Source organism: Mchenga conophoros, linkage group LG23, assembly GCF_057382185.1.
Source record: "Mchenga conophoros isolate Kocher_MC1m ecotype Shallow Benthic linkage group LG23, M_conophoros_male_GT1.1, whole genome shotgun sequence".
Classification (NCBI taxonomy): domain Eukaryota; kingdom Metazoa; phylum Chordata; class Actinopteri; order Cichliformes; family Cichlidae; genus Mchenga; species Mchenga conophoros.
In genome coordinates, this window is record NC_140547.1 from 53,043,363 (window position 1) to 53,070,614 (window position 27,252).

At 43.3% G+C, this 27,252-nt stretch overlaps 1 protein-coding gene across 1 annotated transcript; it reads left to right on the forward strand.

The window, feature by feature from the left end:
- Positions 1 to 759: 759 nt before the first annotated feature.
- anos1a (anosmin 1a) lies at positions 760 to 26,544 on the forward strand. The gene is made up of 14 exons (XM_085265603.1): positions 760 to 968; positions 3,617 to 3,676; positions 11,198 to 11,263; positions 11,647 to 11,869; positions 12,745 to 12,929; positions 13,604 to 13,733; positions 15,073 to 15,278; positions 15,507 to 15,633; positions 17,518 to 17,622; positions 19,224 to 19,312; positions 19,594 to 19,765; positions 21,052 to 21,278; positions 23,495 to 23,636; positions 24,604 to 26,544. The coding sequence occupies exons 1-14, from the start codon at positions 786 to 788 to the stop codon at positions 24,651 to 24,653; spliced, it is 1,965 nt and encodes a 654-aa protein (XP_085121729.1). The 5' UTR covers positions 760 to 785; the 3' UTR covers positions 24,654 to 26,544.
- The last annotated feature ends 708 nt before the right edge of the window (positions 26,545 to 27,252 follow it).

Genomic DNA, 27,252 nt, shown 5'->3' on the forward strand with positions numbered 1-27,252 from the left:
TATCAGACACACAAACCACGATGGTGTAATTAGATGTTCGAGCTTGACATTTATCACGACCAGTGCTCATGAAAGCAAATTTAAGTTTGTATTTTGGTTCTGTGGCAGGGCGTGGGTCGGTGGCGCGGCTGCGGGAGCGCGGGGGCGGACGCACCGGAGCTGCATCGGCTCAACAAGCCTCTTTAAAGGACTGAAGTGGGCCGTGACTGTTGGTGTTGGTGGTGTGTGTTCGGCTGGGAGCTGGAAGGCTGCAGCCGTGAGAGGGTAAAATAGGAACCGGTAATAAAGAGTGTGAAGAATGTGGTCATTCATTAATACATTCATAGCTAGCCTTCAATTTGCCTGACTACTGTACCTTACTGCAAATCAGCCATTGAACTAGTCACGATCAATTATGACGCCACTGCTCATTTATTCGTCATTGTTCGTCTCCGTGCGTTTTTGTGAGCATCATATTACTCTGGCTACATCTAATGACAAGTAAATAACTGTCTTGTGGCTTTTTATCATTGTTTTGTTTGTTCTTAATGTTGCCCTTGCTGCTAAACTAATCCCCCCTTGTGGGACAATAAAGTATTGAATTGTTGACCCAATACTCCTGGCTGTGCGCACATTGACCGACTGGAATGAAAACACCGGCTCATGAGCATCCCTCAGCCTCATGACCCGAGCTGTGTACGCCTAGATCTCATAGCTCCACCCTTGGCTATATAATAGCTAGTAAAGCTGGGCTTCCATCACATTACTCCGCATCTTTTGTTTCAGCATCCCACCTCGGAACGGAGATGCTGACCACAAACAGCGCTGTCAGGACCAGCCTGTGGATTATTTTCCTCTGCAGCTCAGGTGTCTGTGCCAGGAGGCAGCGCGCCGATGCTGATGAGTCCTGGTCGGAGAGCGTTTCCAGGGCCAGGTGTGCGTCGCGATGCCTCAGCTTGCACAGTGTAGCGGCGCTCTCGATTCTGCAGGTCAGGACACCTTTGACAACGGCTGTTTATACATAACCAGTCCTTAAATTTCACTTATTTAACTTTTTTTAATCAGCAAATGCTTTTTTTATTGGTTTGAAAGAAAATATCCATGACCCTTACATGAGTTCTGAAAAAGAGTTTCAAACAATAGATCTGTGCAATAATGTTTATGTAAAGTTACATTACGTTAATAAAATAACTTTTAATATAAGTAAATATATTTCTTATTATATATACTGCTATAAAATGAAACATATGCAGTCAGATATGGGCACTTTAGGGAAAGCTGAGGGAAACCAGTGCACAAGGTAATGGAAAGTCACGTTTACACTACAAAATAAGGTCTCAGGATGATGGTGAGTATACTCCAGAGACACTGACTCAACAAGAAAAACAAAAAAAACTTTACTTTAGAAATGATATCTAAATATCATAAAATTCTAAGAGTCTGAAACGATCTAAAACAGTGACATCATGGAGTTGACAACATGATAAAAATAAGTTCAGTCATGCTTGATGTTCACTGTTCAACTGAAAGGCCAGAATAGACCATACGGCTCATTATAGGGATTCAAACGGATTCTTCCTCTGCCATTCTCTCTCTCTCTCACACACACACACACACACACACACACACACACACACACACACACACACACACACACACACGTGCACACGCACACTGACACATGCACACACTTGCAGTGTGACTCTTTGGTTCAGGCTTTCGAGTGTGCCTCACTTAGTCCAATGAAACTGCACAGAATGACGGTCCAGCCTGTAATGTGTGCTGTGGTGCTCGTCAAACATGCCAAGAAGCAGACTACTGTACTGTGTCCCTGCTTCAGTTCCAGCTCTCCAAAGCTGCCCCTCAGACATGTATCACTGATACATCATTTGCCATTCCTAGTTTTGCAGTAGCCAGTATTCCCACAGCACTCACGTCAATTCATTAACTATTGAAGTGTGAAACATGCTCACATTGACTTTGTGAATCTGCGTGTCACTTTATTTTAGGGCTATTCTTTGTACCCTGTTTTAGATTTAGACTATAGTTAACGTCCATCCTCAGGTTTTTCACACTAATTATTCTTGGGCTCCATTCCTCACAAAGCTCCTGTGAAAGTCACAATTAGAAGCACGACTTGTCCTGTAGGGCCATAGTATACGTTTTATGTTTCACCACTGTCTAATCCAGCACCTCTGTTATGATTTATTATTATTTCTACTTTCACAAAATTTAGAAATGATTCATTTGTTAACGCTGGTGATGTTTCCAGTTATCGACCTGATGCAGTAGTTCCCCACTGCACTGCAAACAGACTGGTTCTTATATAACGCTTCTCTGCTCTTCTGAGCACTACACAACTTGTGCATTCACCCATTGACACAAGCACATTTTCTAACTAACATTCACACACATCAGAGAACAATTTGGGATCAGTATCTTGCTCATGGATATTTGGCATGCAGACTAGGGGAAGCCAGGAATCGAACCACCAACCTTCCAATAAGTAGCTGACCTGCACTACTGCCTGAGCTACAGACACCCACATGTGAGGCTCACTGGCCAGCTTAAACTGGTAACGGCCAGAGCTACACTGCAGTGGTGTGGACAGTGCTAGAATTAAAGTCCACACCTAGATCCTGTTGTTCTGTGGCGAGGCTTGAAAATTGGGATTCACAGATGACTAAACTGGAGCTATTTTGCAAAGAAGAATGGGCAAAGATTGCATGGAAAAAGTCAATGAATACTTTTTCATTATCTGATTCCTGTGATTCTGTAGAAGGAGTCTTTTTCAGGAAATTGATGCGAGCTCAGTTTTAAACAGCCAATAACAAAATAAGTAAAACTGTTGATTGACATAATGACCTTGGCTTCAATAAAACCAAACAAGACAGTTTGTCTCTGCTCTCGATCGTTCATATTCCATTTATCTACAGACAGAGCAAACAGCGCTGTTAGACAATCACTGTTCGATATTTCAATCTCACTGTTTGCTGCCAACATTTTCAACGGCTTTGAAATGGAAAAAAAGAAGAAAAAAGGAGAACAGTGAACAATCCCCCAGCTGCTCATAGATTAAAAAGAAACAAACATTTCTTGTTACTGTCATTTTATTCACCAGCCAAGTCAGCAGGTTTAACTCCAGAAGAGCAGGAGACTCTCAGCGTTCATTCAAAAATGGATCTAGCCACCACTACTTACTGGTCAGTGGCATCCTGTCTTGTCTCCAACTGAGCACTTTGGATGTTTGTGTTTTAAAACCAGGTCATAAGGTTTTTTTGGAGGTTGTATTGTGTAAAAACATCAGAGTAACAGGCCTGCAACCAGTCTTTGCTGTCTGATCCCAAAGACAGGAGCTGCTCCGACAACAGCAACATGTTTGGAAGTTTGAATATTGCTGGAAAAGATCGTCGTGCATAAAGTATCTGAGCTATGAGGTCTGCATGCTTTATTTAAATGAACAGGGTTGGCACTAGATGTTCCTATTCAATACTTTAACAGTCTGCAAAGTTAGACACCTGTTGGTTTCTCACGTTCCTCTGAAAGTGACATCACTCAGCTTTAAACTGGATTCATTGGTGCTTAACTCAGACAGACCCGTTTGTTTATGCTTGTGTCCTTGTCTTCCTCCTTTTAGTCTCGTCTTCAGAATAACGGATCCTTGGGCTGGTGTCATAATCATAAACAGTGTGCAAAGGTAGGAGACATTTTTAAAAGTACGTCCTTCTGATTTTCCATTCGTCACACAAACCTGAGACAGTGGGTTGTTCCTGAACCTCATTTGCATGAAGTGTTCTGATTGTCCATAGAAAATAACAACACTCTCACCTCCTGGATAAATCTCCTGGTTAACTGGGCCACACTACATGTTCTTCCTCCCTGTGTGGGTTTCCCCACTACATGCAGTTTAAGTTAATTGTTGTAAGTGTGGATGCACGATGGATGAAGTGCACTAAATGATTTAAATGTGGCTTGTAGTCTAAAGTGTTTTACATTGTGCTATTTTCATACAGTATAAGACAGAAGTTTATAAAGTGATGCGCTCATGAATGCATGAATGCATGTAACGTGAATGTGCTCCTCATTCAATCTGAAGCACTTTATTGAAGTATTTTTGTACCTTTGTAAGGATGCAAGTATTTCCATTAACATGCAGTTTTGAATCCAAAACAACTTCCCTCGTTTCTCAACTCTATATTTATTTCCAATAGATTTTCTTATTTCCCACGGGCCCCTCTGACTTGCTCTCCCTTAGTACATTTTTAAAAATCCTGGAATTGCCTGGAAAAAAATCTATAAATGTATATCATGTAAATTCCCCCTTGTTTTGCAGCATGAATGAAAAGATGCAGATTAAAACGTAAATGATAGAATTATTGGCACACACTGTTCTCATATACACGTTTACATCACGGACAAGAACCGAAGAGTTTCAGTTAGCTGTGAGTGTAAAAATAGGAAGTCATGTGGGACTGCTGGAGCCTTTCAGAGTAATAAATCACTCTTTCTCGCTCTCCTCATGTGTGTGTAGTTTTATGCTCGATGCTTTTGCAGCAATAAATCAGGCCACATGCAACCTGACAGCATGCTCTGTGCACAGGTGTACATCTGTATGTACTGGGACGTGCTGGTGGATTGTAGTGGTTATTACCCATTTCTTAAGTCTGCCATTCATCACCAGTTGTGGCTCTTTATTCTGTGACATCCTATATGTCAAAGCAGTTTCCCTGTTAATACATCAGGAGTCATGAAAGAGGCAGACAGTAAAAGATGGATGGCTATCTTTTTGATAATCTGAACATTGTTTGTGAAATGATGCTCAGGTAGTCCTGGTGTTTTTAAATCCACTCATGTGAAAAACAAAGTAGCTTATCCATGATTCAGCAGCGTGAACAACCATCTTTAGCAGCAATAATTAGAAACAATCCTTTTCTATATGACTTATTAGTATCTGACACTCATGTGGGGAATGTTGGCCAGCCGCTTTTTAGTGTTACGTCAGTTCATTGACGTTTGTGGGCTTTTCTCTGTCCTTTCAGCCAGGCGGAGTTCTGCTCTGTGATGGGCCACTGCAGCACTTTGAGTCTTTTCTTTTTCAGCCTTTGTGCTGTAGATTTGCTGCTGAGATCATCGTCCTGTGCAAGGTGCCCATGTCCCATTGCTGCAAAATAAACCCAAATCAGAGCTTATCAATGTGAGCTACTCTAACACGCAACATCAAGCAATCATTTTGATAAGATAATGTAATAATGTGATAATGTAACTTATACAAAATAAAATGGTTATTTATCTAAATAATTAAACATTAATGAAAACATCCTTTGTATGAACTGACTGTATATCAGATTCCATTAAATGTAACATTTATACATGGAAAATTTACATGTAATGAATTTACTTAAAGTCACCATTTTGGGCATAAATATTTTTTTAATTTTAATGTAACAGGACACAACAAGGAACAGAGAAGACAAACATGACACGATGCAGTGGTCTATAAACATGTGGGGGTGAAAAGAGATGAATGAAGAAGAAGAGCCGCTCATCACACAAAGTACTGCAATAGTCTGAGCTTATAATTGTATAACAGATGGTTCAACTCCACCTGGTCCAGCCCTAACTATATGCTTCAGCAAAAAGGAAAGTTTGAAGCCTAATCTTGAAAGTAGAGATAGTGTCTGTCTCCTGAATCCAAACTGGAAGCTGGTTCCACAGAAGAGGGGCCTGAAAACTGAAGGCTCTGCCTCCCATTCTACTTTTAAATACTCTAGGAACAACAAGTAGGCCTGCAGAGCGAGAGCGAAGTGCTCTAATAGGGTGATATGGTACTACAAGGTCATTAAGATAAGATGGGGCCTGATTATTTAAGACCTTGTATGTGAGGAGCAGGATTTTGAATTCTGGATTTAACAGGAAGCCAAAACAGGAGAAATCTGCTCTCTCTTTTCTAGTCCCTGTCAGGACTCTTGCTGCAGCATTTTGGATCAGCTGAAGGCTTTTCAGGGAGTTTTTAGGACTTCCTGATAATAATGAATTACAGTCGTCCAGCCTGGAAATATGTTAATGAAGGTAATGCCCCAAGAATCCGGTCAGACACCATCTTTCTGAGATTTTTAGCCGTAAATATAAACCTTTTTTTGTCTGAGTTTAGAAGGAAATTGGAGGTCGTCCACAGCGTTATGTCTTTAATATAAGCCTGTAGTTTCATTGATTGATTTATGCCACCAGGCTTTATGGATCATAAAAACTGATTCTAATGATTCCACTGTGTCCACATGCTTGCTCTCAGGGGTCATCTGATCGTTGGGCTTTCTCTGTATTATTGTTCAGTCTTACAATATAAAGCACCTTGAGGTGATTGTAGTTGTGATTTGGTGCTGTGTAAATTAATCTGAATTGAACTGTATGCACATTTATCAGGGGAAGGCATGTCACTATAGACAGTTGTTCCCCACAAGATTTCAGACAGTGGAGTGAAAAAAGTTATCAGAAGAGTTGTCCCAGAGCCAACTTGAGCTGCAGAAAGACCTGGAATCAGCAGGTACAGTCGTTACCGCGCTGCGAGAGTTGACCTGTCAGCTGTCTGACATCACGGATGCCATCTAACCTCAGCAGTAATAACACCGAGGCTGGATGTGGAGAGGGAGTTGAGGCTTTTCACACTTTCAGCTGTGAAATTTATGATTTTCAGGGTTTTCATCGTTAACTCGGTTTCCTGGGTCTTTTCCCGTGTTGTAGTCGTGCGTCTTATTTTGAAAGAAATATTTAAGAGTTACCAGAGAGCATTAAGGGGCAGAGAGGAGGATGTTACTCTCAATGTTGTTGGTGCATTTCAGGAGGACGCTGCTAACAACGTTACACAGTTACACAGTGAATTCACGTCTATTATTATATTTACAAAATACCAGTTTCTGTCTCGGTCGTGTCTTTAATTTTGTCGTATTTATCTGCGACACCTTAAAGCCGTGAAAACATCGTCTGACGTTAAACTGCTCCGTGGCACAAAGAAGGTTGGGGGCCGCTGTGATAGGCTGATTAACAGCTTAAATATATAATACCTACTTACATTTATAACAAACATGCACATTTAAAATATCAGACTGATTTAAGAACTTCAACGAACGTCTGAAACTTAAATGACGATGCAGATCTTTATTAAAGTACGAAATCCTCCACTCATGTCTGCCCACATTCACCTGTCAGCTGTCTGACATCACGGATGCCATCGAACCTCAGCAGTAATAACACCGAGGCTGGATGTGGGCCTCACTCCAGCACTTTAAATATGAACCACAGTAAAAGATAAAACATCTCCGTAGTGACAACTTTAGAGATTTAATATTCCTCCGTGTTATAAAATATTACTCATGTCAGACTTGTGAGTGTGGCTAACATGACAGTCCCAGTTCCAACATACCCCTGCCCAGCTCTTAATCTTAGAGAGGTCTGATGATAAGCTTGCTGATCCTTGTTGCTGTGAGACAGCCTATCACTTTGGCCTCATGTCATCCTCATGGGCTCTGGTGGTAATGAGAGCTTGTTAATCCTTCTGTCACTATTTCCTGCAGGCATACAGCCATTTGCAAATGCCAGAGTTGATTAACAAGACACTCCCACACAGTCTAGTTCGATTCAGCTCTTAAAAAAGGCTTAAGATGGCACTGTGGCACTGGAACAATGAGTGAGCATCATAGTCACGTGCTGACACCAGTGTCCTGAGCGAAACATACACAAACTGGCATCGAGCGCAGTGTAATGACCTTCTTCCTCTCAGCAGTAATTAGTGTCCTTCAATACACAACAGCCTTGATGTGATGTTTGATTAAGAGCCAGAAAACCTTTTCTTTCATTCCTTCAACTCATATTTTCAAGTACCTGCGAAATAATTTTCTAGGAAAAGTTAAAGTTCGCCTGTGGATGTTCAAAAATCTGGAACATTTTCAGAGACAATGTCAAACAGGAAACAAGACACAAACACGGCCTGTTTGGTCTCTGTGGGGTTCGTCTGGGCAGAGAATCAAACCGTGTCAGGAACCAAAGGAACGGCATTTTACACGGTCAGCAGAGAAGATGCTGCTCCATTATCTCCGTTTGGTCATGGAGGAATAAGGAACATCCACTGCCAAAATAACCCAACAGCACAATAATGTCTCCATTAGTTTAGAAGGCATCATGCTGACATATGGACCATAGCTGAAACTCACCCCAACACCAACCAGCCCAAACCTGCACCTGGCCTCACTTTAACCCCAACATTAAACCAAGACACACAACATGACCACATAAACAGAATTACTGCACTACAATAATAATAGTGTAATGACACACACACTGCTGTGCGTTGTAGGTAAATAAGAACAGCACGGCTCAGGTTTTAGTAAGAAATACATTTCATGGGCTGCTTTATCTTCAGAGTAGTGAAACAAAAATGATTTAAGCTTGAAATGGGGCAGAAAACTCAGTGATGCTGAGCTACAAAGGGAATGACACGAGAGTGGGAATGTCAGTGTGCGTTAGTGGAAGCGTCCTGTTGTGGAGAGCGTGGACAGGAGATGGGAGATGACAGGCCTGGAACAGGGCAATCAGACACTCCACTGCGGAGCAGCACAGTGTGGGCCACACTCTACTTTGCAGCAACTTCTTCTTCCCTGTATCTTCCCTTATCTTAGTGCACATCACTGACTGTGAGTTTTGCCCTTTTTTAACTTTCACAACCCTTTTGTTGATTAAAAGATGTGGTTGCCTCAGCACGGGGCTCTAAAACAGTACATCATGTCACATAATTGTGCAGCTCTCCCTTGTCAGCCCTGCAGGGCGACCTGACCAGGGTGTAACTGCCTCTCACGCTGTGACAGCAAACTCAGAGTTGTACATAATCATTAAGGGTTGATCTGTGATGCTGGAAGAACAAACAGATAAAGCCGCCGACTGAGTGGCTGGAATTTGTTGTCGCTCGTTGTTGTTCTGTGCACAGATATTTCCGTCAGGTTGCAAATGACCCAAACTAGTTGGAACATCAGGCACAAAGCGAGTCTGTCATCGGTGTTGTTGCTTGGCTCTGCAGCAGCTCCGACGCTCACACACAACATGCTGCTTCTCCTGTCTTGTGGACTCGTGTACAATCTTTAACGTATTCTTCATCTTGCTTGTGCTGCTGAACTCTTCCTCGTGGAGCACTAAGAGCACCGACACCTGCTTCATTCAGCACGTCTACAACCCGGCATGTGTGGCTTGTTTTCATCGGAGGGCGTTTGTGGCTTCATATTAACCCAAAAGCTTATTGTCCCCCCTGTAAGCAGCGATGACAAATCTGTAAGCTTTACAGAAAATACACAGAAGTAAACATGTGTGACTGTAAACCACAGTTACACTGTGAGGATCGAGCCACTGACGTTTGGTTGGTAAATGACCCCGCTGTGTCTCCTGAGCCGCAGCCTGGACTATGAGCTTAACCAAGAAAGATGTTTAAAGCCCAATTTGTGTCGTTTCATTTCTTCTTCCTCTGCGGCGGTCTATTGTGCTGCGTACCTGAATCAAAGGAATCGGTGTCATTACTTGAAGCAACTGCATCTCCCAGTGTTGCAAAGTGGATCGAACCATTTGTCTGAGCGGGAGACCAGGATGATGCTCATGATTATGCACAACTCATGTTATTGTATGAAATAATGCAGAAACAATTAATGGAACCTTGTCTTGCAGCTTTATGTCCATTTAATACAACGTTAGACTGAGTTTAGTTTGTGCACATGAGAACTGGGAAGCAGCCTGAGGCCAGCTGAGCCGGATCTTTACTCAGGGTGCTCTGTCCTACCAAATCAGAGCGACACCAGGCTTCAGCATGGCGAGAAAAATCATTCATGGGTAGATCTTTTACGACTTGCTTGTTGCAAACATATTATTGACATTAAAGATCTACAGCTTGGATTAGGAGGGTATGAGTGATAGAGTCATCTAATATCCAGTGAAACACAAGCAAGCCCACAGTCTGAGACACAATGAGAGACTATGAGTGTAAGACGGGCCCGAAGTATTTGTGGAGAAAGATTTTAAATGTGATTCTGGATGTAACAGTACAGCAGACATGCTCGCTCTTTCTGTGAAAGTAAACAAATGCATGAGCTCGTTATCACTCTGAGACAGGACATTTCTAATTTTAGAGATGTTGCACAAAAGGAAGAAATCAGTCCTAGATGTTTGTTTATATGTGGATTGATGTACACATCCTGATTCCCAGCAGTGTTACTGGAGGTCAACGTAATGCCAGAGTAAGTATGGCAGTAGATACCATATTTGGAAGATTTGAGTACAATAACTTTGTGTTTTGTCTGAATTTACAGTGCAACAAACGGTTTTTCCAGGTCAGACAAAAGTGTTGTGAGTTAGTGAAGCGTCACTTCCTGTGCAGCGTGTGCCTTATCTGCTGAGCATTTGGAGCACTCCTCCAACTTTCAGATGACTTGCTATGCCCTCGTGAGGCTGTCGTGCTTTTCACTTTCCCCCACTGCTTCTCGCTACAGCATGAAATTAGAACCAGTGCACACTTGCTCCCCTGGGCTGCCTCTGCTTACTGGTGCAGGATTGGGCTTTGTGGTGCAGAGCACTACACTGTTAACGCTTGACATGCTCCAGAAACATAAATCCCCTCACACAGGTGTGCACCTACACAGAGTTGTGTCACCTTGTGTGTTTGCTTACAGACATGACAGAGAAATATGATCATATTTAAAAAGGACGAGACAGAAGGAGGCACTGATGTCCTCACTGTGCAGCTAGTCTGATGTCACCACACTTTCATGTCCACTTCCCCTGGAAACAACAGCATCATTATGAATTAATAACATTCATGAAAAAAGCACCAATTATTCTTCATTTTATTGAAGTTAATATTATGGGTACAATCAGTTGAATGCCCACACACACACACACACACACACACACACACACACACACACACACACACACACACACACACACACACACACACACACCATCCCTGTACATGTTTGTATAATTTTTACAATTATTTATACTTAACTAAAGCGAGATGTGACAGGCTGTAATCTGTGGTTACCTGCAGTTTCACAGAGACATTAAACTGTCTCACACTCTTGTGTTCAGCAATAAAACATGAACACTTCACTGTGCATAACCTCCAAATGTATTTCTTCATCTCTGACCATAAACCTTAAACGTGCTCACACTGCTTTGACTTCCACAGTGCCTGGAGCCCTGCAGAGACTCCTGGGATATGAAGGGGAAAGGCAACTGCAGAGAGTTATGTGAGGTATGGTGCAGCATAGAGTCAGTCGTACTGTATGCTTTCTGAGTACAGTGCAAAAACAGCCGAGGGTTGTTTGTGCAATCACAGTTTGAAATAAAGGTGGAGAGTCTGTTAAACTCTCAGTCCCAGTAAAGACCTGGAGAGTCCGCCTGTTCCTGGAAATATTATTCATATTCAGTGCTGTTCTTTTTGTCTCGCTTTTCTTAATCTTCTTGTCTAGATGCTACTTATTGATGCAAACCTGACATTATCATATTTCACAGTTTATTCATTGTTTCACTGTCGTATGTCAAGTGTGAGAATTACACCATGTTCTAAGCAAAGAGCAGGAAGTAGCTGTAACAGTAGTTAACCTGTGCTAACTACTTTGCCTTTGATTCATCCAGCGGGTGTTTCCCAGAAAGCACTGGGAGTGTGTGACCAGCTGTGAGTTCCTGCACTCTGTGCTGATGGTGAAGCAGGGCAGCTGTCCACCTCCACAGAGAGCCAGTGGTTTTGCTGCTGCCTGTGTGGAAAGCTGTGACCACGACAAAGAATGCTCTGCTCAGAAGAAATGCTGCTCTAACAGCTGTGGCCACACCTGCCAGACTCCCAGTGACATCTACAAGGGTATGTTGAGCCAGAATCACATCACTACAACCAGGGCTGCACATAAGCAGGTGAGCATTCGCTGTCAAAATAAAAGACGCGCACCAGATAAGAAGTTGCAACGCGCGTTCGCGTCCATTAGATTTTGTGGAGGAGGACAGACGTTTGTTTAGAACTCTTAAAGATGTCGAAGAAGCTCCTTTAAGCAGGTGTTCCTCCACCTCCGAAGAAATGTCAGGAGGAGTCCGAACCACAAAAGAAGCGCGTATTCTCGGACAAGTGGCTGCAGGAGGTGAGCTGGCTTCAAAGAAATGATGAACGCACAGAGATGTGGTGCAGAATGTGCCGTGAAAATCCCACTCTAGTGGACAGAAACACTGCCTTTGATATGTGCGCAAACGCGCGCTGCAACTTCTTATCTGGTGCGGTCTTTTATTTTGACATTCGCACCTGCGGACCACTTATGTGCAGCCCTGACTATAAATGTGTTTAACGATTTGACTGTAGGAAATAATAAAGAAGCTTCATGCGTCCATTTCTCCCACTTATCCAGTTCAGCTAGAGCTCATCCCGGCTGTCGCAGGGTGAGAGGCTACAGCCTGGACTGGTCACAAATGAGTCACACTTGATGACATAGAGGAAGCCGGAGTATCCAGAGAGAACCCATGCAGGCACACGCACTCTAATGTTATCAGTCCTGATAACCTAAAAACTGCCCCCCTGGGCCTTTACTCAAACAAATGAAGTGGAAATTCTCCCTGAGTAAATCTGCAAATCCCTGCAGCATTGGTGGGTGCTGACTAGGAGCCCCACTGCGGAGCTACAGCAGATGATGGACAGCACTGTCCCTTCAGTTGTACTCTGTTTCACCTTTGGTGGATGTTTTGTCTGTCCAGGTGCTCCTCTGAAGCCAAGGAAGGAGCTAGCCTTTGAAGAAGTGTCTTCTGGCCAGCTGGAGGTGCACTGGTCATCGCGCTTCAACATCTCGGCCGAGCCTGTCGTCTACGTTCTGCAGAGGAGATGGAACTTTGGCATCCAGCCGAGCGAGGACACGGCCACGTCGTGGCAGGTGGCTGCACAGGTTAGTTAACTGCCTCCAATATAGACTGTTACTGAGACGTGACAAATTAAAGGAAAGAAAGCCCAAATAAAATCTCTTTGTAAGGTGCTGGGTCTCCAAGTGCTGACAGAACAGCTCTGCTGTTTCTGTTTTTGCTTTGTTGATGGCGGCAGCACTGCAACACAGGCGTCACATGATGCACTGGGACTGTTGTGGAGGCGAATAATAAGATGAACTCAGCTCGGCATGAACTTCATAAAGTGCTGCTGGTAAAAGTAGATGTTACAGTTTCCACATGTACGGCGGGCACAGCAACAACACATTTTACCACATTTATTTCAAATTTTCAGACTTTTAACTTTGTTAGACATGAGATTATTATTTTGCTTGTAGTTTAATAACTTCATCTGCAGTTTCTAGCAGCTGTGCATTAATGTGAGGTTAAGTGTCCGAGGTGGAAATCTGAAAGACAAGCCTGCATCTGGATCTGGATCTGCTAAAATTCATCACTGCATGTTCAAATATTCTGCAAACGTTTTACGGGTCATAAGACATTTTGGTAAATTCCTCTTAACTCAACAATGAATTGTGACATGCTTAAAAATCTATCAACTTATTTTCTTAGACGTTAAAAATCGTCATCGCCAAGACAGAAACCTAAACACTGACCAAACACGCTGTTTTCTCTCAAACAGACGACGGAGCAGAGAGCGAGGCTGTCAGACATCCGGCCCGGTCGCTGGTACCAGTTTAGAGTGGCAGCCGTTAACCTTCACGGGACCAGAGGTTTCACCACGCCCAGCAGACACTTCCACTCAAGCACAGGTCAGACACACATTGCATGTCTGTGTGTGTGTGTGTGTTCGTAGAGTCCGCTCCTCCCATTCGCCAAACAGCAGCATTAACCACAATGAGTCACCGTCAGGGGGCTGGAGCCAGGTGACAGTCAGACTTTGGACAAGCTGCCAGCTGCAGACACACAAAAGCAAAGTCTGGCAACAGAGAGTGACTGCGCTGATGTAGCCGTGCTGCTGTGGTGATCCTCAGAGTGGCTGTAGGCCAGTGAAGAAAGTAGGCGATGCAGCAACGTTCAAACAGGCAGAGGTGGTGACAGAAGAGGAGTTCAGACCGACCAGCTACAGTGACATCAGCTGAAAGCAAAATATATTTTAACAGCTTAGAAAATACAAAGTGACAGAGCACAGCACCAGGCCCACCCCTGCCTCTACTACCCGAAGTAGAAGAGATAGAGAAGAGAGATGTTTTTAATGAGCTTAAAGTCAAGAAGCCAAAAGTTCTTAATATCAACACTGGCACAGTTAGAAGCTATGCAAGGGAAAATAGACTGTTTAGCAAATGGTTGTACTGTGGTATATATGCAGAGGTTATGGAGAGAATCCTCAGAGGATTCATTGTTTTGCTCTGTGTGGTTTCTGTAGCTGCCACAGTCTCAGAGGAGCCGCCTCGGCAAGTCGCAAAGATGTGAACCTTAATCAGTTCAGACGTGTTCATGGCGTTCTCCCACTGTTGCTGCACGGTGCTGAGGTACTGAGGGACGCAGTGTAGGTGGTGCCCTCATGTGCTGGAATGTATTATTAGAACAGTTTTACCATCTGATTGATCACTGATCGTGATCAGGCTGAGGAAGCACCGGATATAAATACCAGCATCCAGCCAGTTCATGCTAATGGCAGGCAGCAGTCCTCACTATTAATGAATGCAATGGTAGTGTGTGATAGTGAAGGACCCACGCACACAGCGTTACACGCCGAGTGTTCGTTTTTATCCGTAATCTGTTTCTGCAGCAGCCTTCCAGCTGCCCTCCTCCGCTTCACGCCGCACAGACCGCTGCTCTGGTCCTGCTGATATACTCAAATACATGATCAGATGATGGCAGTCAGCCCCCCTGACACCATGCCCTGAACCCACTGCTCCTCCCTTGCAGCCAAGCCACAAACCACAGCCTGCCACACAGTACTACCTGTAAATACGGCAGATGTCTTCCGGAATCGATTTTTTGGTTCTTTTGAGAGTAACGTGTGAATGAATCGGCCTTTTGTGAACTTTGCAGGATGGGTTAAAAACTAAGCACATGTCAGTGCACTAAAGGTCATTGTTTCTGCATGTAAACAGATATTAATAACATCCAACATGTGCCCCTCAGATCCCTCCAATCCTCCTGCTCCCACTGAGCTGAGAGTAGCAAATATGAGCTTTGGTCCTGGGAGCACAGTGGGAGCCAGGATTGAGTGGAGCATGCCTCCTGACCTGGATGTTCCCATCCACCACTACAAGGTCAGTTGGAGCTGGACTGCAGTTGGACATTCTTCCGCCTCATCCCTGACCAAGAGGAGGAAGACGGTCAGAAAGGTGAGAATGCCACAGCTGCAGATGGAGCACGTCAAAAACATGACTTCTCTTTAAGACCCAAGAAAGATATAATGCATGTAATGTTCTCCGAAACCCTCGTGGAGTGGAGTGTGTGTAGCATGTTTACATCTGTGATCACAACTGGAAGCAAATATGACTTGAATATAACATGGAATCAGTGGTGTGGTGTGTGCCTAATTGTGTGTCTGTGTGTGTCTGTGTGCACAGAGCCAGGTGGAGCTGGACAGCATGAGGACCAACAGGAGCTACAGTGTGGAGGTTCAGGCTGTGTCTTACTGGGGACAAACTCAGTTCAAAGGACCGCGCGCTGTCCTCCACTTCACCACGCAGCAAAGTACGGAAACACGCACACGACACCGAGGCTTTTTCAGCTCGAGCTCGAAATTTTGTCGTGAAGAACAGAAAACGTCTTCATGTCGGCTTAAAATTTCCCCAAAGTGTAAAAGCGTGTTCAGATGTTCAGGCTCGCACTGAAAGCTTCCTCCGTTTGTATAGTCGATAGGTCTGCTTTTACACTCTTATGGTGACACTTTTTATTTTTAAAAAAAGCACGTTGGGGTTTAATATTTCAAAGGTTTTCTCCTGCTGGGATGTTCACTCTTTGATCTCCTGTATCTCAGAGCTTCACTCCAGATGCAACCTTAACATTCCACACCTACGAACTTATCAGTGTGACGGGGCTGAAAACTCTTAGCTTTGAAATTCAAAATGTCAAGGCGTTCCTTTCAAAGAGGTGGTTGACATTAAACAAAGAAAAAATAGAAATGTTCTTGACAATTACAGAAATGAGCGTGAGAGTGAGTGCCTCATGAAAGAAGGATTGAAGTGAAGTCGCTGTCAGCGTCTGTGCTTTTGTGCAGAGCAGAAAGCGGCGTGTGAACGTTCAAGGTGAAAAGGTTCACCAGCACATCAACGTTTTCTGTACGTGACATTAAAATGCAAAGTATGTGTGTTTTTCAGCATTTTCACAAGCTGAAGGATTTCTGTTCTTGGAAAAACCTTCACAAGCTTGGAAACCAGAGTTCATTCACAAAAGCACGTTGTGATAAGCCCCGCCTCCAAATGTATATATCGAATTGGCAAAATTAAATGTACAGATTTGTCTTTAATGTAAAGGAGAAACTGCTTTTTTATTCTAAGTCTTGCAGTGATGAAATGATAAAAACTTGAAAGTGAAGCATTAAAATCACAGGCAACAGGCTGAAAACAGCGACTGGAGATGCATCAGCACGTGCACAGCCCCCCGTGTGACACGGGTGGGAATAACTGTTGCATGCAGATACAGAATAATCCACGAGGATGGGAAAATAAAGTCATAGTTAATACTAACGAAGAAACTGTCATCAAACCTACACGTTCTGATGTGCAATGGAGGCCCTCAGTCAGTTTCTGTTTACTTTGGGTTTTACTGTACATCTAGTTGATGATAAGTTAATATTCATTTTCAACTTTATCTTCTAAAAAACCCTGAATGAGATCGACCTATCAGCTTTCCACAGTGATGCTCTGTATTCACTGAGATTAGGTAACATAAAGGTAGTCATGTGAAAAACAAAGGTTTTACAGGGTTATGCTGTTGTGCAGCGCAGCCTTACTGCTTCCATCCGAATTAGGAGGAAAAGTAAGTAGTGTCCAGCTTCTCCCAGTCAGATGCACTTTATTAAGAGGTTATCAGTAGATGAGAGTCAAAGTCTGCAGCATTCAGGTGTGTACTAACACACTGAGGAGGAACGACATCAGCAGTGATGTAATCATCAGTCTGGGAAGGGTTATAACGAAGTACACCACAGGAAAAAATATTATTCATGTGTGGAAAGATGGTTACCCATCCCAGGAGCCCGAGCAAATTCATCCAGAGTCAGACTGCAAAGGCCTCAGTTAGCATATTTAGTATTGAGTTCATGCTAGTGCACCGACTGCAAAACAGCAACTCTTCAACAGGACAAAATCTATAACAGAAAGCTGTGGCCCAAAGTCCCGACCTCCACATGAAATACTGTGATGGGACCTTAGAAGAGCTGTTCACAGGCCACCAGCATCAAGAGGGGGCCCAAATTCCTCCACAGCAGCTTGAGACACCAACAAGTCATACAGAAAATAATTACCTCCAATGATTGATACCAAAGGTTTTTGTACCTGCGGCTGTGTCATGGCATGTGTTTGGATATCACTGTATGTGATGCAGTTCATGTTTAATTGTATTCTGTCTGTATTGAAGGCACGAGTGCTCCCAGAAGCCCTGCAGGTGACGTCCTGGATGTGGGGACACCGTTCTACCAGGACGGACAGCTCAGGGTTCATGTTTACTGGCAGAGAAGCGTGGGTATGTACAAATCATATCACACGTAACATCTGAGCTATCCTGCAGCTGCTCTGCAAACGTTCAAACAACTGCTGTTAAAAGACAAATACCCCGTTTGAAACAGCGTGCAGAGATAAATGTGCCAAGGTTTACTCAGCAAAAATTGCAATACACTTCATTCTGAAAAAGAAACGTATTTTCTGTGCAGAAGGTGTAAATATGATGAGTAATTCATGTTATGGAAGGAGGCTGGTCTGCTGCCATGAGACACAATGTTAACCACCAGTTTCACAACATCAGCAAGAGGCTGAAGCGAATCTTGAAACACGAGCTTAGGTTAGAGCTGCTAAATGTCTCTAGGAAACTACTGCATCACAGCAGTCAGTGCCAAACTGCATAAAAGGCAAGAAAACAAGCACAAAACTAAAGTATACAGAGCAAAAACACAATTTTATGAACACAGACTCAAAGTTAAAAACTAAATAAATGCTCTGTACCACACTCACAGTTAACACAGGGGAAGAAAGAGTTATGTTGACCTGCCAAACAGTGGACTGTGCAAAAATGTCCTGTGGAGTGAGGGATTTAGTCGCTCCCGTAATCTTTCCCTGATGTGACTGACAATCCGTCTTTCAATGATGCAAACTGTGAGCTCTTACCTCTCGCTTCTATTTCTCTGCAGCCCGAAGGCTGTGCAGGATATGGAAACGCAGGAATACGCTAAGCTGTTGTTGGGCTTTAACCCACATACAGGTCAGAAATAAGATGTAATGATTAAAAGTTCAGCAGTTTAGTAAAGGTTTATTGGTGTACATGGGGCAGTAAGCTCACTAGTTAGCTGACATTTAAAAATAATGGCTCAGGTATCTGGAAAAAAGGAAGACACAGCGCAGCACTGCTAAAACCTCTACCCTAAGAACAAGGATGAAGAACGAAATAGCAGAAAGGATTGGGAGGACTGGTGACAGGTGGTGACAGAATCATCCAGCACAGTGGAAGCTGCAGAGATTTGGGTGAATATAAATTCATGTATTTGAAGTTTTAGGGCTGTGGTTGGAAGCACACACGTTCACCGAGCGAGTGCTTGGTGACTGGAGACAAGTGTCATCACATGACAAGAAGACACCACAAATGGCCCCAATCACAACAGGGCTGGTGGTTTAATGTTTCTGCAAGGTTGGAATCAAAAACCTAAATCTCTGCAGTAAAATCCTAGATCTCCACCATGGACCTGAAAACAGGGTTATAGGTCACGAAATAAAAAGTGAATATGTAATCTGATAAAGCAGAAATGGGAGTGAGACACCATATTGGATCTCATGAATGAGTATTCAAATCTCGTCACCTTGTCAGGTATTATAGTGAATAACAGCTGGTGGATCCTTACAGTATAAACTCTCATCCTAACAACCTCCATAAAAGCACTCAGAGGAAGCGTGAGGGAAAAAGCGACAGAGCAAAACAATTCTGATCTGTGTCATGACATAACTAGGTTTCAAAAAGCAGGTTCAAAGAAGAAAAACACTTTAAAGGTTGCGTGGACATAGCAGGATAATACAGCTAATGAACAAAGTGCAAGACTCAACATAAACATTGCTTCTTCTCTGGCTTGTTGTGTGCAGATCCTTTGGTTGAATTCTACAGAATCCAGTGGGGACCTGAATACTGTGGACACGACCAGACCAGCCCTGTGGAGGAGACCAGTACAAAGGTAACCCTATTCAAATAAATGAGTATCATTCTGATCATGGAGGTGAAATTATTTCATTTCCATAGCCAAAATAAAACAGAGTTGAAAGGCATCACATGGGTGGTACAGATAAAAAGGACTGCTTTTATTAATCTTGTTATTGATAAGACGAGACAACGTATGCATTGTGAACAGGTGATTTTAGTCTTTGCCTTGCCTGCTGTGAAATGAGAGTTGCAGTAATCTGAAATTGGGAATCAGTCTCCAGTCAGCCATGCTCACACCCTGTCTGTCTAATCTAGGAGAGCTTTATCAGCCTGCAGGGCTTACTCTTCTCCTGTAAGTACAAAGTCCTTCTGCAGCCAGTCAGCAAAACGAGTCATCCTCTGGCAGAAAGCACCAGCTTTCATACGCCTCCCTGCACCACCATCCAGGCCAAGAGTCCAACACCTGTCAACTGTCCCAGAGAAACCGGTGAGGCAAACGCATAATGGCTTGTTTATTTCATTTTACTTATCAGTGTCTGCACACCTCAACACTTTCTAAGTGCAGCACGAGTCAGCGAGGTCAACTCTGTTAGCTTCTAATCAAGCCTTTTTTTCTTTAGACACAAAACAATCCTGACTCACAGCACACATATGTATAAAAACATTACTGACGCTGAACTGACCAATCAAATCTCTCGATGCAACCAGCCCCTCCCCTACCTTCCGTACATCGTTTGAGGAATTTGAAACTTTACACCCATGATCAGGGTTAAACTTGGAAATGGGAAGTGAGACAACTTTAAGACTGGGTGTAGTAGTGCAACGCTGAGAAAAGAATTATGATGATAACATGGTGCAAAATAGTGCAGCAAATGCAACTGTAAATAGCAACACTGCAAACCAGTCAGTGTAGCTTGTATTAAACTGCCCCGTTTTTCACACAATCCTCGAATGGCACAAAGATTTGTGCGCTTCAGTTAGTTTTGAAAGTTAACAAAAACATAATGCAACAGTACATATAGGTGTTTACATTAAAAGCCTAAAATTAAATTTTGAACTTTTCCAGATTATCAAATCTCACTTGTTGAGCAATCCTTACCTTTCAAAATAAAATCTTAACTTCCTGTCATGTCCTCTCTTTCTTACACCTCTCCATCGAGTGTCCATCACATTACCATGACATTAACATATTTTTTTCCTTCTGGTAAAAATAGCACTTTTACATTAGTTACAATGATGCAGTAACAAAGTACACATATTAAAATCTTTTGTTTGATGTTATTTGTTGAGCTGTTTGAAAAGATGTGCTTCAAATGACCTTAAAATGTAAATGCATGTATGCTTTTTTCAGTAGCTTCTGAGGTAGCACAACATCGACACCTTTTCTTATTACTGAGCAAATATCGGGATGTCGTCGGCTGGAGCACAACGTGAAAACCTAACTCAGTATTGTGTATTTATCTGTCAGATTTAACTACTCATTTCCTGAAGGTGCCAGAAAGCGTTCCAGATTGTTTTTCCCATTTTAAGCCTTCACATTTCAAAAGCAGTATAAATACACAACACAATGATGTAAACATGAAATGTAATTTCAGAGGAATCATATGCACAAATATTCAAAACTGCCTGAGGAGACATAATCATGTTCCAGTCTGTCTGTTTTTATACTTCTTCTGGTGAGCGATTGGAAGTTTATGCCACTTGCTTCCTCATGGAGAGGAAAACCTTTCCAGTATCTGACTTCATTGGACTGTCCGGTTGTGTATTTTTCAGCTATGAATCTTCAGAAAGTCCTGGTGAAAGCAACCAACCTGATCGCATCTTTTGAGGTCCTGGGTGGCAATGTGACAGCTATCTTTAGCTGGGATATATCTATGACTTCATCCCACCAGCAGCTAACTGGTTACCAGGTTACCTGGGCAGAAGTCATCTCAACTAACCGCAACTACAATGTCAAGCTGCCTCGCACCCTGATCTCCCAGTCCCAGATCCTACCGCCGGTCAGTGAAGTGACTTTACTAAACTATACAATGTGGAAAATTAAATCTGAAAAGTGATGTTTTTAAAATACATGCATTGCTTGGTATGGCAAAATCCACCTTATTGCAAAACATCAAAGCCCTGAGCATGACTGAGAGATGCTCCAGATGAGAGAGTTCCAGTGTGCCTCGACTGCTGGTTATATGTACAAATGTACAAATAAAGAACCACGATGAGCATCTAAGTTTTTAACCTGTAAAAGTGACTCAACTCATACTGGGCCTAAAGGTCGTCACCAGCTTTTCTAAAGTCTGTGAGAGATGCATAACAACATCTGTCTTTACTCACTATTAAACCAGCAATAGAGAAAAGGCACAGTGAAGGGAACTCATCACTGCTGGAACTGAAGCAGGAAAAGGCAAAAAAAGTCCCTCAGTCACCTTCCATTTGCTTACGGTCGCCCTCTTGTCCGTCACCACGTCAGACGAAGAACTACAGAGCTCTGCTTCATCGGTTTGCCTCCAGGCAATCCAAGAAACCCAAACACTCTCAACGTTATGGCGAATGCCGAATACCCTCAGTTATGAAGTAACTCTGGCCACTCGCCACCTCCGTGAAATTCAACAAGATCACCCACCAGCAAAGCTCACAGCTCCACTCACGTTGCTCTGAAACAGGCCCACAGACCGGGCAAGTTAGTCGAAAAGCCGCCCGACTCAGAAGCCGTGCCATTCCAGCGCTTCCGAAAGGTCTCCCAAATATCCTTCCATTACGGATTCAAACTGGACCGTAGCCTGGTGTCAGCTGCTTCTACCACCAGCATTTGAAGCTAACTTTTGTAACCTCACACATCCAAATGTCTGTCCGAAGTCTTCTTCCATGCTGAAGCAAAACTGTACCTCCAACAGCAAAAGCTACTGTGTATCTTGTAGCTCCTCCCACCCATCAGTGCCAGGTAGCAGGGGCAAGCTCAGTTCTGTGCACCTGCCTCCATTTGTCTGTGTTAGACAAGGGATGCCAGCTTTGATGTTTTCTATGCCTCCTTCAGGAGCAATTAAAGAAGCAAGTTTGTCACTGGGATGCCAGGTTCTTCTCTATCCGTCATTCACAAAAACCAGTAGGCTTTTCTACCACCAGTTCTCTGCATCTATCTATCATTTGCAAAAAAAAAAAAAGAAAAAAGAGGGGGCACTGGTTTGCCAGTTTCCCTTCTCTCTATCCCACTGGGATGCTGGTTTTTCCGCATTGATCCTTCATATACAAAGCAGCAGTGGACCCTTCAGCAGTGAACTGGGATGCCAGATTCTTTCTCTATCCCTCAGTCGCAGAATGCAGCAACAAGCTTCTCTGCAGGAAACCCTTCTGCCTTCTGGAGATCAGCTCTGTGCATCTTTCTATCGTTTCCAAAAAACAAGTTTTCATTCGCAAAATGCAGAAGCAATGTTCTGTAGAACTGGCCAGTCTCCCTGCATCCGGCCTTCAGATGCTAATCAGCAGCGATTCCTTTCTGTACGACGGCAGGTTCCCTGTGTCTATCCCTTACGTACTAATGCAGCAGAAAGTTAGCCAGGTTCTCTCTTCCCTAACATTCTTTCCCAAAATGCAGCAGCTCACTTCTCCAGCACTAGATTGGCAGCTTCTGCCATCTATCATTTGAGCTACAGTTCAGAGTCGAGCCACATCACTACCTGACTGAGGTTTCCCCTCATTCATCTATCAGGTTCTTACATTGTCCATAATTTCCTTTGATCTCTTCTCCTCCAATTCCTAATTTTCTGAGCTCATCCGCCCCACTCTTTGGCATCCTCAGCCACCGTATTGAGGCCATGGGCTACTTATCTCTGCTAGCCTGTCTACCAGTTCTATTGCTGGTCTCTGACCTTTGTAACGCACAGTTATTACTGGTTCTAGAGGATGCCTCCTTTGGGGATCTGCCAGGCTGGGAGCTGCTTTCACACGTGAAATGAGAAATTGATCACATTAAATGTAAAAAAGCAACAAAAATCACCGTCTGCTGATATCGATTTCTTTGTGTCTTAGTTTTGTGATAGTACAGTGAAATACTTGGCTTTCTCTTTTCTAGTTTAAATGCAAGTTCAAAATTATTTTCTTCTGTGGGCAAATCTCAGGGGCCCTGAGCTGAAAGCTGGTTCAGTCGTCCTGCACTTTCACACAACATGAGTGTTTCACACTTTGTCCCGTACGTTTCCTTGACTTGTTGTCTCCTCTCTTTCAGGATGGTAATGTTCTAGTGGTGTCAGGCCTACGCCCTGCTAGTTTGTACAGGCTGGAGGTACAGGCCATCACAACGGAGGGTGAAGGTCCTACAACCAGGAGAAGCTTCCAGACCCCTGGATACCAAAGCACCTTACTGCACAGTAAGAGGTTAAAACAATCAAAAGGAAAACACTCATAGAAAAATCTTTTGTTTGGACATTTTGGTAAAAGCACAATTACATTTTAAAATCAGTGTATTCTGAGCCTGCATCACACAGTGCAAATGTCTGATATTGGCCAAAAAGTCACACCATACTTTATCATATTTGTAGCTTGACTGGTGATGCACAACATATTTCCTTTTAAGTGTCCTACATGGTCAGTAAGTGAAGACAAATGTAAAAAGGCAAAAATACTTGAAATAAAAAAATGGTGTTGAAAATAAAAGCAAAGCCAAGGTTCCTGATATATCTGGAAGTCCAACCATGTGTATATGTTGTCACTGGGAAGTAGCAAAGCCTGATTGAATAACGTCATGGCTAAAGTGCCAAACACACCCTCATTATGCTGTATTTTCATCCTCTGTAGTCACCAGCTGTAGGTGTTTGCCTCACTCCTACTGATAGGCTCTGGAGTTTGAATAAAAATGCCCAAAGCTGCAGGAAGGTGTCTTATAAATGAATATAACAGAGAAACAGAGATATAATGAGTGTGCCTGCCATCGGGGTTTAAGCTTTAGTAGCAGCATCCAGTCACAAAGCACAACAGTGGAGCTTCAGTTAATAGTTAGCCTGAGCCAAGCTAGCTGTCTGACACTTCCTGTGCTCATACAGGACAGTAATAACTCACCACTGTTATAAACTCGACCCTCACTTTGATGTTGATCAGCAGCCTGCACAAGACTAGAAAAAGCTCGCTTTAATTTGCCTTACAAGTTAAATATTTGTATCCACGAACGCCTGAAACTGTATTTTCTATGAGCAGACGTCTTTGGGAGTCTTCGCTGCAGGGGAGAAACAACACCTTGTTCTGTATTGGCAACGTTGTGCTATTATAAGTTACGTGTCCTTTTTTGAAACCAGAACCAAAACTTTATGTTAACATTAAAATATATATGCTTGCATTCAGGATCAAGGCTGAGGAAGCATCCTGAGCAGCCAATCACTGACAGACACTGAGACCAGACGGCCTCATGACCCGAGCTCCCAAAACAATAAAGAAGAAGCCACAGAGCAGCGGTGCTAACTGACAAATGGCAGCTTGTCAGTTACAACAAGACAACAAGTGACAGCTGACAGACATGTGAATCCCTCCCTGCAGTGTCCCATAATGGACCGAAGCTTTACCAAACTTGACCCTCAAGTAAGCATGTATACAACATATTTCAGTAAAAGTATGGACACAACTTTCACCAACAGGAAGATAAACAAAAAGCTCTCTTTGTGTTTTCAGTTCTTTTTACTTCTGTTTGCTACAGTTATATGTAAAAAATAAATACAATAAAAGCATGAAATGGATTTAGTCGACAACGACATCAGAGATGCAAAAGATATATTAACACCACGAACGAGCACTGATAGTAAACTGGATCCTAAAAACTGGATCTTAAGGATTCGAGTTCAGGATTAGTTTACTGATGTGTACTAAGGTCTGATCAACAGTTTTGATACAATTGCATGTAATGATAGAAATTAATGTCAGTGTCACTGAGTGGTGCCATTAAGAGCTCTTGCAACTTATTTTCTAAAAAGATTTGTTGTTTTATAAATGACATGTAGCTCCTCCCACTCTCTCTTCAAATGCTGTATATACTTTGTGTCTCTATTTATTGGTTGTGGTATATTTGTGCCTGGACTGTTACATCTGCGTTGCATGTGTGTGCGCACATTTGTTCACCTCTCTGTGCAAAGATGGTTTTAACTACAGATACGTGTCAAATACAGCGCGCTGCACCCATGTACAGGTTTCTTGTTTCCTGTACTCCTGGTTCAGTATTTAGCCATGAGAAGTGTAACCAAGACTTATTCATGTGGACAGAAACTAAACCAAGACGGTTGTACTCCAGATGTGGTTCTATTGTTCTTGAAGTGTAAAACGTCTCATTGCCAGTATGAGCTGCTGTATGTTAACAAACCTCGAATAGAGTTTATTTCCATGATGAAGTTGTGCTACAGATGGCTGCATACAGACACTGAGTCTGTTTGGATAAGAGCATGTTTCCTTTACGTTTACCACAGTGAACAGAGCCGCAGAGACAAAGACTGAACACAGGAGGTTGGTTTAAGTTTAAGGCTATGAAGAATATTTATCATAGTTCAGACCATAAACAATAAAAAAGATGCAACTCGTCACCATCATGTCACCCTTTGGAGAACCTGGTACACATGTATGTATTTGCTGTTGTGTTAATCCATCCATTTTCTTCCGCTTATCCGGGGCCGGGTCACGGGGGCAGCAGCCCAAGCAGCAAAGCCCAGACCTCTCTCTCCACAGCCACCTCCTCCAGCTTATCCGGGGGAACACCGAGGCGTTCCCAGGCCAGCCGAGAGATATAATCTCTCCAGCGTGTCCTGGGTTTGTCCCGGGGCCTCCTCCCAGTGGGACATGCCCAAAACACCTCGCCCGGGAGGTGCCCAGGAGGCATCCTTGTCAGATGCCCGAACCACCTCAATGGGCTCCTTTCGATCCATATACATGTTTATCGTTAATCTATATACATGAACTTTAATCTGAGTGATTGGAGCAGCCACATGCAGAACAACAAACAACAGTGGACACTGTGTACAACTATAATGCAGAAAGGACAGAAACGATCTGACATGCGATTCTTTTTCCCTAGTTTGTTACAATTTTACATGATAAAACTAACTACCAGGTAAAAGATAACAGACATGAATCAAATGTGTTTATGTGAAAAACAAAAACGTGTTAAACATATTCATGAAAAGCACTGAAGTGTCTTATGATGCTCGTTAAAAACATGCCTGGTTACACATGCATATATGTTTTGTCAATACAACCTGAAACCTGTTAATGTGTAAAATAAATACATAATAAATGAATTAAATTAAATGCATTTATCGTCAGCTCTGGACATTGTTTCTTAGTTCAGCTAGCAGCTTGTGTGGCGTGTGCACAGCTACAGTTTCAGGGGTGACACAGTGGCTCACCCGGTGGTAAATTAGTGATTTATTTTCTTCCATCGTTAATTAATTCCAACCATTCAGCTGTTGTAAACGGACTTGGATTCCTGTTGACACCCCACCGTGCCGGACCAGGCCGTAACTCCGTCGGATTCATTCTTTGTGCTCCGCGCGGACAGAACGGCAGAGTCGAACAAAACCAAAGGTGGAGGAGTGTGTTTCATGATAAACAGAAAGTGGTGTGATGCCAGGAGCATTTCTACTCTCTCCAGCGGCTGCTCGCCACATCTGGAGTTCCTGAGCATTAAGTGCCGCCCTTTCTATCTGCCCCGTGAGTTCACCTCGGTCATCGCCACAGCGGTCTACATCCCACCCCAAGCGGACACAGGTATGGCTTTGTCCGAATTACATGATGTGCTGAGCTCGCTTCAAAACAAGGACCCGGGCGCAGCCCTCATTGTAGCAGGAGACTTTAACAAAGCGAACCTCAGACAAGTCATGCCAAACTTTTACCAGCATGTCTCGTGTCCAACGAGAGGGGATCGGATTTTGGATCACTGCTACACGCCATACAAGCAGGGCTACAAAGCTGTCTCACACCCGGCTTTTGGGAAGTCTGACCACAACGCCATCT